Source organism: Lepisosteus oculatus, chromosome 18 (genome assembly GCF_040954835.1).
Source record: "Lepisosteus oculatus isolate fLepOcu1 chromosome 18, fLepOcu1.hap2, whole genome shotgun sequence".
NCBI classification, from domain to species: domain Eukaryota; kingdom Metazoa; phylum Chordata; class Actinopteri; order Semionotiformes; family Lepisosteidae; genus Lepisosteus; species Lepisosteus oculatus.
Genome location: NC_090713.1, coordinates 19,508,308 through 19,521,043, shown reverse-complemented (window position 1 = coordinate 19,521,043; position 12,736 = coordinate 19,508,308). Strand labels below are relative to the sequence as shown.

General features: G+C 53.6%; 1 protein-coding gene across 3 annotated transcripts; it reads right to left on the bottom strand.

Annotated features, from left to right (window-relative positions):
• Window positions 1-276: 276 nt before the first annotated feature.
• On the bottom strand, window positions 277-9,986 carry LOC107075371 (RNA-binding protein 4.1-like). Of its 3 annotated transcripts, none has more exons than XM_069180352.1 (4): window positions 9,776-9,986; window positions 6,871-7,307; window positions 3,486-4,345; window positions 277-2,819 (listed from the first exon to the last, which is right to left on the bottom strand). In XM_069180352.1, exons 2-3 carry the CDS (start codon window positions 7,280-7,282, stop codon window positions 3,513-3,515), a joined length of 1,245 nt encoding a protein of 414 aa, XP_069036453.1. In that variant the 5' UTR covers window positions 7,283-7,307; window positions 9,776-9,986; the 3' UTR covers window positions 277-2,819; window positions 3,486-3,512. The 3 variants fall into 3 exon arrangements, with proteins under 3 accessions (XP_069036453.1, XP_069036451.1, XP_069036452.1); XM_069180350.1 differs by having other exon boundaries at window positions 9,805-9,974; XM_069180351.1 differs by having other exon boundaries at window positions 277-4,345; window positions 9,805-9,976.
• Window positions 9,987-12,736: the final 2,750 nt, after the last annotated feature.

Genomic DNA, 12,736 nt, shown 5'->3' with positions numbered 1-12,736 from the left:
ATGATCTTACTCAAAAGTGCTTTAAGAACTATATATATAGTATTAATGATTAGTACTAATACTATTAATACTGACAATGCTAATTGTTAATTCAAATATTTAATTAATTAATAATACTAATTAATACAAATTTTGATACCAACACTGGACACAAATCTGGAACATCATTTCCCAGAGAACTAGGTAAAAAGGCACCCGATTTCTGAAGGTTAACGTGCCCGTTAGAGAGAGGCCAACACGCAGAAAGGTGTTTAAAGAAAACGCACTCCACACCGGTTTTCCCAGCCAAAGAAGTTTGGTTTATTTAAAAAATATAATCAAAAAGTACAGAAAAACGAGGATGTGCGCAGGGCTTGAAATTCTCCTACATTTTATTTACATCGTAGAAAATAAAAACAACCCCGAAACAAGACGAGACCTCACAGGTGCTCCGAGCTGGCGGCCCCCTCAACGCCCACACCGCAGCCCCCAGACTGGGAGGAGAAGAACTCTCTGTGGAATGGGAGGAGGGGGGGGGGAAATATCGGATCTCCGGCACACCAGCCTCAGGAATGCCACCTTATCCCCGAAGACAAGACACGAAACGCTCACAAGTACAATCGACTTGTTGGCCCGAGACCAGTGCCCCCCTCTCCCCCCCTTAGGGCGCGTAGAAGACTAGCACCCTGCACTAGATTACCGGAGGGCTCCCACGACTGGAGACTAACCCCCATGGGCACTCAAAAGAGCTTCCCCTGTGTGCTCACACAGCTTCGAAGCACTGCAAGACACCTACGGGACAAGTGAAGAGTGTCTTGGCAGAAAACCACATCTAGGCTTTAAGAACTACAACAGGCCATTCTAATAGTTAAATCAAAGGGTATGCCAATAAGCACTGCCTATAATTTAATAGGCCATTATAATAGGATCCCCCATTAAAGTGTACGCCAATAATTTAATAGGCCATTATAATAGGATTCTCAATTAAAGGGTATGCCAATGAGCGTTGCCTATAATTTAATAGGCCATTATTATAGGATCCCCCATTAAAGGGAATGCCAATGAGCACTGCCTATAATTTAATAGGCCATTATATTAGGATTCTCAATTAAAGGGTATGCCAATGAGCACTGCCTATAATTTAATAGGCCATTATAATAGGATCCCCAATTAAAGGGTATGCCAATGAGCACTGCCTATAATTTAATAGGCCATTATAATAGGATCCCCAATTAAAGTGTACGCCAATTATTTAGTAGGCCATTATAATAGGATCCCCAATTAAAGGGTATGCCAATGAGCTTTGTCTATAATCTAATTTCCCAATTCCTCTTGGCTGTTCTGTCGGAACTAGTTCCTTCAGTCCGACCTCCCTCGGAAGGCCTCGGAAACGCTTTCCCCAGCAGGCGCTAAAACGCCACCCCAAAAAAAACGGGCTCTCCGTGTCGGCGTCCTCCCAAAGTACGGCTCAAGAAATAGCTCATCCACGCCGCCGTGCCGCACCGTGATCCCTACCGGAAATCCGGGTCCCGGTTTTAACCCCTTCTGGGGAAAGCGATCTGCGGCCTTCCAAGGTTCTAGATTATATTTTATAGATTATAGGGAACGCTCGCTGGCAGACACTTTATTGGGGATCCTATGATAATGGCCTATTAAACTCTGCTCCATTACCTCGTACTGCCCATAATGGAGTAGGCCCTGAGACAACGCTGTTTTCTACGTGGGAAAAATTGAGACAAGATGATCGTGAAATAAATCCAAAGGGAGTTTTATTGACCTCATACGGCAGAAGATCGAGGCGGAAAAGAATCCGAAACCGAAGGTGGCTTTATTAGTGGATACAAAACAAACGCGCACAAAAACAAAAAACACAACCCATAGGGAAGCTCCAAATATGATTCGGCAGAAAATCAACTCACCCACCCACCCACCCCCCCCCCCGCCAAAAAACAAAACGCTTTCGATTCTGGAATCCCAAAATAACAAACAGAAGAACTCAAAATCTACAACAGTAAGATCCAGTAGCAAGCTGAAACATTCAGTGCTCCGCCGCCCTCTGTTTTGGAAAGGCGCCCGCAGGTCGCGCCAGCTATCTCTCTCGACAGCACCCGCTGGTGAGGATCTGCCTAAGTGGGTGCAAACACGCACCTCCCACCCCCTCCCAGAGTTTCAGAGCGGTTTGGAGGAAATTCGGAGACGCTACAGAAGCGGAGGAGGAGAGGGGACGGGGGACGGGGGGAAACGCCCCTCTTTACAGTGGCAGACACGAGAAACGCTATGTCTAACACAATCCCGCTAGCCAATAAAATGCAATAAGGGTACAGAAGACACTGCAAAGGCCACCTCTCCTCTCTCGCCTTCCGTTTCCCCTGCCCTCCCTGAAAAACAACTGAGAGCCAAGGTTGAGTAAAACCGGGAAACAAAATGCAGGCAAGAAGTACTGCTTGATCCACCCGACGGGTGTCACCCCCCCCACCAGATGTGCGGGAAACAAGTCCGAGTCGGATCGGGCCGGAAGCAGGCAGAGGAAGGCCGCACGCACACGCGCGCGCGACGCTGGAGAGAGAGCTGCCGGCTCGCCCCCCCCGCGGGCGAGATCGCGGGCGACCCCACCCTCCCCCGTCCCCGCCGCACCGGTCGTCTCGTGCGTGTGTGTGCGCGCCGCGGGCCTGGGGGTGGGGGGCGTGGCAGGATCCCAGAGCGAATGGTGCGGTGGTGGTGGTGGGGGGGGCGGGGATAGAGAGAGGGGGCGGGGCAGAAGGCGGGGCTTGGACCGGGAGGGGGCGGGGTCAGTTTTCGCGGCGCGCACATCAAGGGGCCTCCCTGCGGTATATTTACACCTGGAAAGAGAGCAGATCACATGAGTGGTTTTGAATTCCCGTTTTGCCCCCTCCCCCCCCCCCAACCCCACCAACTTCAGATTCCTAGCTACATTCGTCTCACACAGCATCAAGCCCAACAGCATCGTTCCAGTGCTCCCATTAACCTCCCCCACTCCGCTACAGCCCTGAACCCGGACTCAGCCGAGCACGCCAACCAAGGCAGACCAGCCCGCGGCTCCTGGCGAGATCCCGGGCACGGATCGGAGGCCGCCGGTCTTAGGGACCGGGATCGGTTCTGGCAGCCCTCACCGGAACCGGGGCGCAGAACGATCCGGGCCTCCCCGCCCCTCCTGCGACAGATAGTCCGCGTCCCGACATGGCTCAACACGTGCGGGACCTATGTACCCTCCACCCTCTACAGAGTTCACATCCATAGAGGCGCCAAAAAAAAAAGACGCCAACACCCGCTGAGCACTCTGGGTAGGCCTCTCTCTCCGGCGACCCGCTTGCCGCCGGTACGCTGGAGATCGACCCGCGGCCGCAGGAAGCGCCGGTACTCAAGGGGGGGGGACCTCGTTTTTGCCAAACGAAACCCCATCTGTAGCACACACACACACCCCCCCCCTTCTTCGGCGCCGCCCCGGTGGCCGTCGGCGGTAACCGCGCCTGCTAGGAGGTTCTCACCTGGCAGAGGAGCTGCGCGGCGGCCCGTCAGTAAGCGTAGCGCGCCTGCTCGGCGTAGGGGTCCCGGGCCCGCGCCATGTCGTAGGCGGAGCTCCGGGGCTGGGCGGAGCCCGAGGACAGGTGCGCGGGATCGTACGCGTAGCCCTCCGCCGCCGGGGGCGCCCGGCGGAGGGGGCTGCGGTCGCGCGGGTAGTACGAGGGGGCGGTGCCCGGCGGCGGGAGCAGGGTGCGCCGCTCGTAGGGGGACGACACGGCGGGGGAGGCCAGCCCGGGGGGCGGGGCCCGCTCGTCGTAGTAGCCGGAGCCGTCCGCGGCCGCCCGGTACTTCTCGTAGGGGTCGGCGCCGGCCCCGTAGTGGCCCTGCGCGGCGTAGGCGGCCGTCTGCTCGGCGTAGCCGCCGGCCGCGCCGCCGCCGTACCCCCCATCGCCCAGGTACCCCCTCTCCGTGCCGTAGGAGCCCAGGGCCGGGGCGCCCATGCCGTAGCCCGCCGCCCCGGCCCCGTAGGCCGCCCCCCCGGGGTACGGCCCCGCCCGGGGGTAGCCCTGGCCGGCCCCGAAGCCCTGCCCGGCCCCGCCGCCGCTGAACCACGCCGCCGCCGCCGCGGCCGCTGCCGCCGCCGCCGCCGCGGCGTCCCCCCCGACCCGGGGGAAGCCCCCCCCGCGGCCGTCGCGGAAGCCCCCGCCGCCGGCGCCCGGGAACTCGCCGCCGGCGCCCTTGCCGGCGAAGCCGCCGTTCTGGCCCCGGCGGCACTCCTTGGACCAGTGGCCCTCCTTCCCGCAGACGTAGCAGCCGGTGCGGTCGCCCATGCCGGGTGCGGTGCGCAGCCGGCTGGTGGACAGCTGCACCGTCATCAGCTTGCCTGCGGGGGGCGACAGAGAGAGAGAGAGAGGGAGAGAGAGAGAGAGAGAGAGAGAGAGAGAGAGAGGGGAGAGAGAGGAGAGGGAGGGGGGAGAGAGAGAAAGAGGAGAGGGAGGGGAGAGAGAGAGAGGGAGGGGAGAGAGAGAGAGGGAGGGGAGAGAGAAGACAACGTTGGCCAGGCTGCAGCATGCTGGGAAACACCAGCGGCATGCTGGGAAACGCCAGCTCCGCCCCTGGAGCCACCCCGGGTGTCACAGGCAACGCCAGTTTAGTATTTCGGGGGGGTTCGAAGGAATCGGGACTTGATGAGCGCCTTTCAAACCACAGGGGAAGTCAACTGTCCCCAGTGTGGAAGACAGAGGGGGAAGGGTCAAGACTGTGACTATGCGGGGGGGGGAGGTTTTCTGTTTGCACCCAAGACCACCGTGATTCTTCACCGTGTGTGTGTTCCACCAGAGACAAAAATAAAACATTGCCAGATGCCACATGGCGTCTTCCTGTTCTGTTTGGTTTCTGTTTGACAGACTTCGGACACTTTCCCTGTATGCTCCTTTGACGTGTTAAAAGTCCCGCCTACTTTTAACGTAAAAAAAGGCAAGTGTGACTTCAGTCCAGGGAGCATATCTTCCTGGGTGGCAGGGGGAAACCCTTTCTCTGTGATGTGCTTCCCTTCGGGCGACTGAATTAATGATCTCTGTTTGACAGCCTCCTAACCTGTTTTCTTCGACACCAGTAACTTGTTAAACCTCCAGTTGACATCACAAACTAGAGGAAATCTACAGGCCTGTGCTTCAGAACGAGGCAGCAGGACTTCCGGTGAGGTGGAGCGGCCCTGTGACCCTGTAAACAAGCAGGCTTGTGGATCCAGCTCTTCTAATCCAGTAGAAATACTGCTCTCCTCTCCCAGATGGTTTCACTGGCAAATACTACTCACTGGTTAACTCTGCCTGCGGATCACGCTGGAACATTTCTGCGGTGAAATGTCTGCTGCACAATCTGTACTTATTCACTTGTACATCTCAGTACATTAGTCAGCACAGGGACTAGTGAGCAGGAAGGGCTGCCTCACATCTCAGTACATTAGTCAGTACAGGGACTAGTGAGCAGGAAGGGCCGCTTCATGTCACAATTTGTGAAAACTCTGTCACACGTCGACCTGCAGTACTTTCACAAAGCTCCCGATTTTGTGCTGGATTTGGAATTGTCGATAACATTGCGTTATTTTGTCATCGAGATTTAATAAAAGGTCTGAGAAAATCGGGACTGCAGCTCCCCTTTAAGCATCTTTAGAATCCATACAAAGACTCCTGAAACTAAGAATGATTTTTTTTGTGACGCTGTTTTATATGAGAAAATATTGAAAATAAAATCCATACGTCCATTTTCTAACGGCCTTATCCCAATTCAGGGTTGTGAAGCCTATCCCAGCAGGCAAATGGCACAAGGCAGGATACACCTCGGACAGGACGCCAGTCCATCACAGGGCAGACACACAGACAATGTAAGAAGCAGCATTTTCTAATGCTGCTTTCTAATTTCTGAAAATGTAAGAAGCAGCAGTTTCTGATGGTGTTTAAATGCCTGTACAGATTCGTTGTATAAAAAGTGGATTTCTAAGGTCTGGAGGTTCTTGTATCAAGAACGTAACAACGGAAGCTGAGAGTCCTGGTCACGATCTGAGGATCGCAGCCACACGTTTACTGAAAGAAGACGGGACACCGGCTTCAACCACAAGCATGGGCGGCTTGTTCCCCACCCCCACCACCCTTTGTGTAAAGAAGAGCCTGCTGTCCTGACTGGAGGGTCTGATCCAGCCAGTTTGTGAAGGAAACCAGGATACCGGCTTCAACCACAAGCATGGGTGGCTTGTTCCCCACCCCCACCACCCTCTATGTGTAGCACAGCCTTCTGGCCGACTGGAGGATCTCGCCCGGCTGTGCTGTGAGAGAAGCCAGGGTACCGGCTTCAACCACAAGCGTGGGCAGCTTGTTCCACACCCCCACCACCCTTTGTGTAAAGCACAGCCTCCTGTCCAGACTGGAGGATCTGATCCAGCCAGTTTGTAAAGGAAGCAAGGGGATTGGCTTCAACCACAAGCGTGGGTGGCTTGTTCCCCACCTCCGCCACCCTTTGTGTAAAGCACAGCCTCCTGCCCAGACTGGAGGATCTCGCCTGGCTCTGGTTGTGAGAGTACCAGCTTCGACCACAAGGCTGGGCGGCCTGTTCCCCACCCCCGCAACCCTCCGTGTAAAGCACAGCCTCCTGCCCAGACTGGAGGATCTCGCCTGGCTGTGGTTGTGAGAGTACCAGCTTCGACCACAAGGCCGGGCGGCTTGTTCCCCACCCCCACCACCCTTTGTGTAAGGCACAGCCTCCTGCCCAGACTGCAGGATCTCTCCCGGCTGTGCTGTGAGAGGACCAGCTTCGACCACAAGGCCGGGCGGCCTGTTCCCCACCCCCGCCACCCTCTGTGTAAAGCATCTCCCACCACAAGAACTGCGCCCGCCTCCCCCCGGGCCCCCTCACCTTGGAAGTCCGTGTTGTTGAGGCCCTTGATGGCCTCCATGGCGTCCTCAGCCCGCTCCATGTGCACAAAGGCGTAGTCCTTGACGATGTCGCACTCCGCCACGGGGCCGTACTCCTCGAACTTGGCCCGCAGCTCCTGGTTGGTGCAGCCGCTGCCGATGTTGCCCACGTGCAGCTTGGTGGAGGGCCGGGCCTTGCCCCGGCTGAACTCCACGTTCATGGGCTGCCCGTTGAGCTCGTAGTGGTGCAGGCTGCGGATGGCCTCGTCGGCCTGCGCCTTGCTGTCCATCAGCACGAAGCCGTAGTTCTTCACGATGTCGCACTCCGAGATCTTGCCGTACTGGGAGAAGAGGGCGCGCAGCTCCTCGGCCGTGGTGTCGGGCGACAGGTTGCCCACGAAGAGCTTCACCATGGCGGCGGTGGCTTCGTCTTCGGCGCTGCGGGGGAGGATGCACCCGCCGGTGAGCTCGGGGGCCCGACACCGGCTTGACCGCACGGTCACGCGCATCGGGGGGGGGAAACAAAAACGGGTAGGGCACACACGACTGGGGAACCGGAGGGACGTCTTTACCCCAAGAGTTGTGGGAGCAGGCAACATGCTGCCCGGCTATGCCGATCAAGCTGAAACCCTGGATTCCTTCCAGGAAATATCTGTAGATCCCCCCCCCCCCCCCCCCACCAAGATCAACGAGCTACTAACTCTTGGGGCGGTGCAGAGGCTCTGCGCCTGTGGCTGGGAGGTTGCCGGTTCGAATCCCGCGGCCGGCAGAGGAATCCTACTCCATTGGGGCCCCCGAGCCAGGCCCTTGACACCCCAGCTGCTCCGGGGGCGCCGTATAAACCCCAGGTTCTCTCTCCCTTATCTTTGGAAGACAAATTCCTAATGCAAGAAATTGTAGATGGCTAATAAAGATCTGAACTACCCAGCAGGTTGAACGGCCCCCTTCTTGTCTCTCTCTTATATGCTCATGAATTCCTATAGCCCAGAGGAGACCACCCCCAAACATGGGCGTGTCCGATATACCGACCCTCCCCTTTATGGGTGGACCGCTTGTCGGCCACGCCTTGTCTGTGGGTGTGGCCCACACACAGCCACGCCCCCTTCGTTGCACCGCTCATCGTGAGCATGAACCTCAATCAGCTCTTCCTGTTTGATCGGGCCAGCAAGCCCGAGACGAGGCTACACGAACTCCTGCCAGCTGAAGTTTCTACGAATACAAACTTGAAACCTCGGAGTCAGTTGGTTTTGACACTTTAAATGGAACAAGCCAGCAGATCAATGAAGTTATCCGTCAGCACTGGACGGGCAGAGCACAACTGCAAGGAAAACCTGTAGAGACTCAGTTCTTGCAGGACCAGGGCTGGGAACCTCGGAGGCAGACAGCACCACACATTAATTAAACATTGTGCAGGTTTGCTATTACGAGTTTAATGATGCTTCTAGCTTATTTTCTTGAACTCTGGTCTGGGTTGGTGCACAGAGATGCCGTCCCATAGCCCACCTGTCCCGGGTTTGACTGCAGACTGCACTCTTTCTGTGTCTTTCTGCCCCTTACCTCTCGGAGACATGCCGCTGGGTTAACTGGCGTCTCGTACCCGTCCCAGCGAGCCTGTGTTTTGGACTGGTGCCCTGAGCGTAATGCATACCCTCACCTCCCAGTGGCCCCTGTGTTGCTCTGACCCAAACACAGAAATAACTAAATAACTCAGATCCACTGCTGTGAATTGTGTTTTCTTCCAAATGCACGCCAAACTGTCTTCTTATCTCTTATCCACAACATTATTTCTAGTTAAATCGGGGTTTTGTGTGTGTGTGTGTGCCGAGAACGATCATTAACTCTAGCGGAAATCTCTGCCTTTCTACCGTGACACAATACTGGCTTCACCGCCGCCGAAAACTCGCGTCTGAGCGCCGCTCCATGAGACTACCGACGATGTTGCATCGGCCCCGTGATCCAATACATCACGAAAAGTGCCCTTTTGAAACAAGAACTCCCTTGACACGGGTTCGAGCCGTTTTTCAGATAACACGGCGACTGGAACTACACTACCCATCACCGCCTTGTTCCGCACCGGATGTGACGTCGCCATCGAAATGATTGTCCCCCCCAGAAAACAGCCCCTGTACCTAATTTTCAAGTTACAGCCACCAGCTTGGAAGGGGGGGAGGCGCTGGGTGTCGCTTGGACAAGCTCCGGGCTGGTTCGTCGGCTCGTAAAGACGACAGTTCCGCGACAACAAAGGCCGGTTTGGCGGCGCGGAAACCGCGATCTTCTCGCACACGTAGCTCAACGTATCGACTAAAAACGACCCCTGATGGAGCCAGATCCGTCTTTCAAAGGCGAATTCCCCCCACCACACACACATTTCAGGCGACTACGCTGCCCCAGGAGAGAGAGCACACATCAGACACCGCCGGGGAGAGAGAGAGAGAGGGAGGCACTAGGCCCCGGCCGAGTAAAGACAGGTCCAACTCACCGCTTCCCTGCCACAAAAGCGGCCGGTGTGCAAAATACGAGCCCTCACCGTCTCCACCTGTCTCTCTGCCTCGAAGCTGCACGGCGCGAATCGACCATCTTACACGTTTTTCACCAGCTGGCGCTCGCCGTGAAGCACGCATGCCTCCCGCTAAATAAAGCCCCTTCGACTCCCACCACCCTCTTTTCTTTTTACCATCGGCAGTCACGCAATCGGTAAATAAAGCATGACGAAACGGCGTCAGCTTGCTAACCGCCGCTGCGATATTTAGATAAAAGGCGGAAATTTACGTGCGCCGTGCAGCGACGTTCCGAATCCATTTTCCCCCCTTTGTCAACAGCAATCTACGTGGCTAAAAGGAGGATCGGTTACGTGCTTTTGCTCTCTTCCTCGAAATCCCCAACGATAAAATCATAAATTCGCGTACCTTAATCAATTGTTTTGTCGCGGACTTACCGGATAAGACCTCAGCAACTGGCACACTGAACTGGCAAATGGCCTCGCTCCGGGAGCTCGCCGGCAAGGGCACTTCCGGTTCCGCCCATCGGCGAGGTTCACACCGTCCCCATTGGCTGCCGCTGGGCGATACCGGGACGTCAAAGGCTGGAGGCGTTGTCAATCAAGGCCCCGTTTCCGGCGTCTGAATGAGACGGACTTGTTTTTTTAGCCCACTGCTTCCAGGGCCCGGAAGTCAGTCGTTTAAAGAGAGGAGAAAAAAAAGGAGAAAGGGGCATATTATTCCAAAGTAAACATAAAGGTCAATGCTCAGAAAAGAGGCATTACATAACAAGGGGACCGGATCCTGCCTCCATAAGAATCCCCAGTCTAAAATGTTTTGATCGTACGTTGAAATATACTTGGGCTGCATTGTGGCTCAATTGCTAAGCATTGCTGTCTTGCAACACTGGGGCCCTGTGCTCAGTTCACGAATCCTAGCTGTCTGTGTGGAGTTTGCATGTTCCCCCATGTTTGTGTGGGTTTCCTCCCACAGTCCAGACACACGTTCTTGGTGAACTGGTTTCTGGGGAAAAGTGGCCCTGGTGTGCGTGTGTGTTCATGTCTGTAGGCACCCTGCAATAGACTGGCATCCCACCTATCCCACCTAAAGAGTGTACCCTGCCCTGGGCCTGTTGCTCCTCAGGACGGGCTCTGTCTTCCCTGTGAACCTTTACAGCATTAAAGCAACTTAAAAAAATGGATTGATTTAAATCTACCGCATTTTACTCTGGTATAAATCTGGAGAAAAAAAAAAGACTGCAACTATCTTTATTATGAGACTATTGCTTTTACAGTCATAAAAATGAGTCTGGAATACTGGATTCTACAGACTGTGATTTTATTGAACTCCCCCTGATTAAAGACACCGGCTAAATTAATTTATTACACTTTTTAAGATGAAAATACTAGCTAATTTCCAACTATTCTGGGTCACCTTGCAAGTCTCAAAGCGATACTTGTTAAACCTGAATGATAAATGTGTTAAAGCTTTCTTTACCGATTGATCTAGCCAGCAGCAGTATCACCCTGCAGCTCACTGCTGGAGCTCAGCAGGTGTGAGCCTGGCCAGTACCTGGAGGGGGAGACTCCTGGGAAAGCTGAGGCTGCTGCTGGAAGAGGTGTTAGTGGGGCCAGTAGGGGGTGCTCACCCTGCGGTCTGTGTGGGTCCTAATGCCCCAGTATAGCAATGGGGATGCTATACTGTAAAAAGTCACCTTCCTTCGGATGAGACGTAAAACTGAGGTCCTGACTCTCTGTGGTCATTAAAAGGCGTGTCTTGAAAATAGTAGGTGTCCTGGCTAAATTTCCCCCTGGCCTTTACCCATCATGGCCTCCTAATAACCTCCACCTCTGAACTGGCTTGATCAATGGAATGGTGGTGGCGAGTTCCTGTTACCCTTAAAGTGCCTTGAGAGGAGTGTCCAGAAATGTGCTATATTATTATCATTTTTATAAAAGCTGTTTTCAGAGGTCTATTGACTTCTCTACCAAGTTATCTATCAATTCATTCCTGTTTTCCAAGAACACCATGGGACCTCATAAGAAATATTTTAATATGGCAGTGCAGGAGTCAGCATTGCTGCCTCGCAGTAGTGGGGCCCTGGGTTCATTTCCTGGGCTGGTATCTGTGAGGAGTTTGCATGTTCTTCTCAGATTGGGGGAAAACTGCTCCTGTTGCGAATGTGTGTCTATCCTGTGATGGACTGGCATCCTGTCCGAGGTGTATCCTGCCTTGTGCCATTTACCTGCTGGGATAGGCTCCGACTCCCCCCCCCCCCCGCAACCCCGAATTGAGATAAGGCCGTTTGAAAATGGATGGATGGATTTTTAAAATATTTTCTCACATAAAACAGCTTCACAAAATAATTCATTTTGAGTTTCAGTGCTTTGAAATAATACCACAGAGACAAAATTTCAATGTAGGATGTGTAATTCAGTAAGATGAGAGAATTGGTCAAGGGTCTGAATACTTTTGTCCTAACTAAGACTGGTAGGTCTCTGTTAAACAAACTTTCAGAAATTTGTAAAAATTCCTAACCAGAAACTGGCTTTAAAAACAAAACTATAAAATTGCAGAAAAACATCGTCTTGCAAACGATCCCAGAATGCCCCAGGCAGATTCCTGCATCCCTCTCCAGCTGAAACGACAATGAATACAATGCAAACAAGAGGAAGATTTAGCTTTTTTTTATTGAGGCAAAGAAATGACATTTAAAAGGCATTTTTATTGTTTCTGGAATTAAAACAATGTCACATGCACAAGTCGGGTGTGTTCTCGAAAAAAGGGAAGGAAATCGCTATCTTTTTTTGGTGCAGTTTTCCCAGTAAGATCAAGTGGCACAATGCGCAACTTTCATCTTCCAAATCGTCCGCCGAGGGCAGAAATGACAAAGCCAGGGTGGCGGAAGTTCAGTTTTCACTCCAGTCTCTGAATCCGGGGTCAGGACAACAACTGGCAAACGGAGGATCTTACTCCACATTCAAACAGGAAATAAAGCCGAGTATCAGCAGATGCACCCTTGGCCAGAAATATTTAGCCCTGACCGAATTCTAGACCGCCTGTCATCAGAAAACGACTTCTTCCTGGCAAGGAAATAGGAAAACATCTGTCTGGGAATCCACCTGGCTCCACGCGGGATGCCAGTCCAAAGCAGGGCTCACACAGGGATTATCTGGAGATGCCAATTAAATACCACAGCCCGACTCTGGAAGGTAGGAAGAAACCAGAGCCCTCTTGCAAAAGCCAAGGGAAAGTGAGACATGGGGAAAAGGCACATAGAAGACACCTATAACCCCATCCTAAGGATCCGGAAAAATTAACTGGGTCTTTCCCATATTGGTTCCAGAGGTTTTCCAGACACTAATCATAATAATAATTGCTTATACTTAT

Bases quoted from the DNA above. Each gene is read 5' to 3' on its own strand.
- LOC107075371 (XM_069180352.1), bottom strand. From the start codon at position 7,282: ATGGTGAAGCTCTTCGTGGGCAACCTGTCGCCCGACACCACGGCCGAG. The intron at 4,346-6,870 runs GTGAGGGGGCCC...CGCCCCCCGCAG, and splicing joins CAACAACACGGACTTCCAAG to GCAAGCTGATGACGGTGCAG.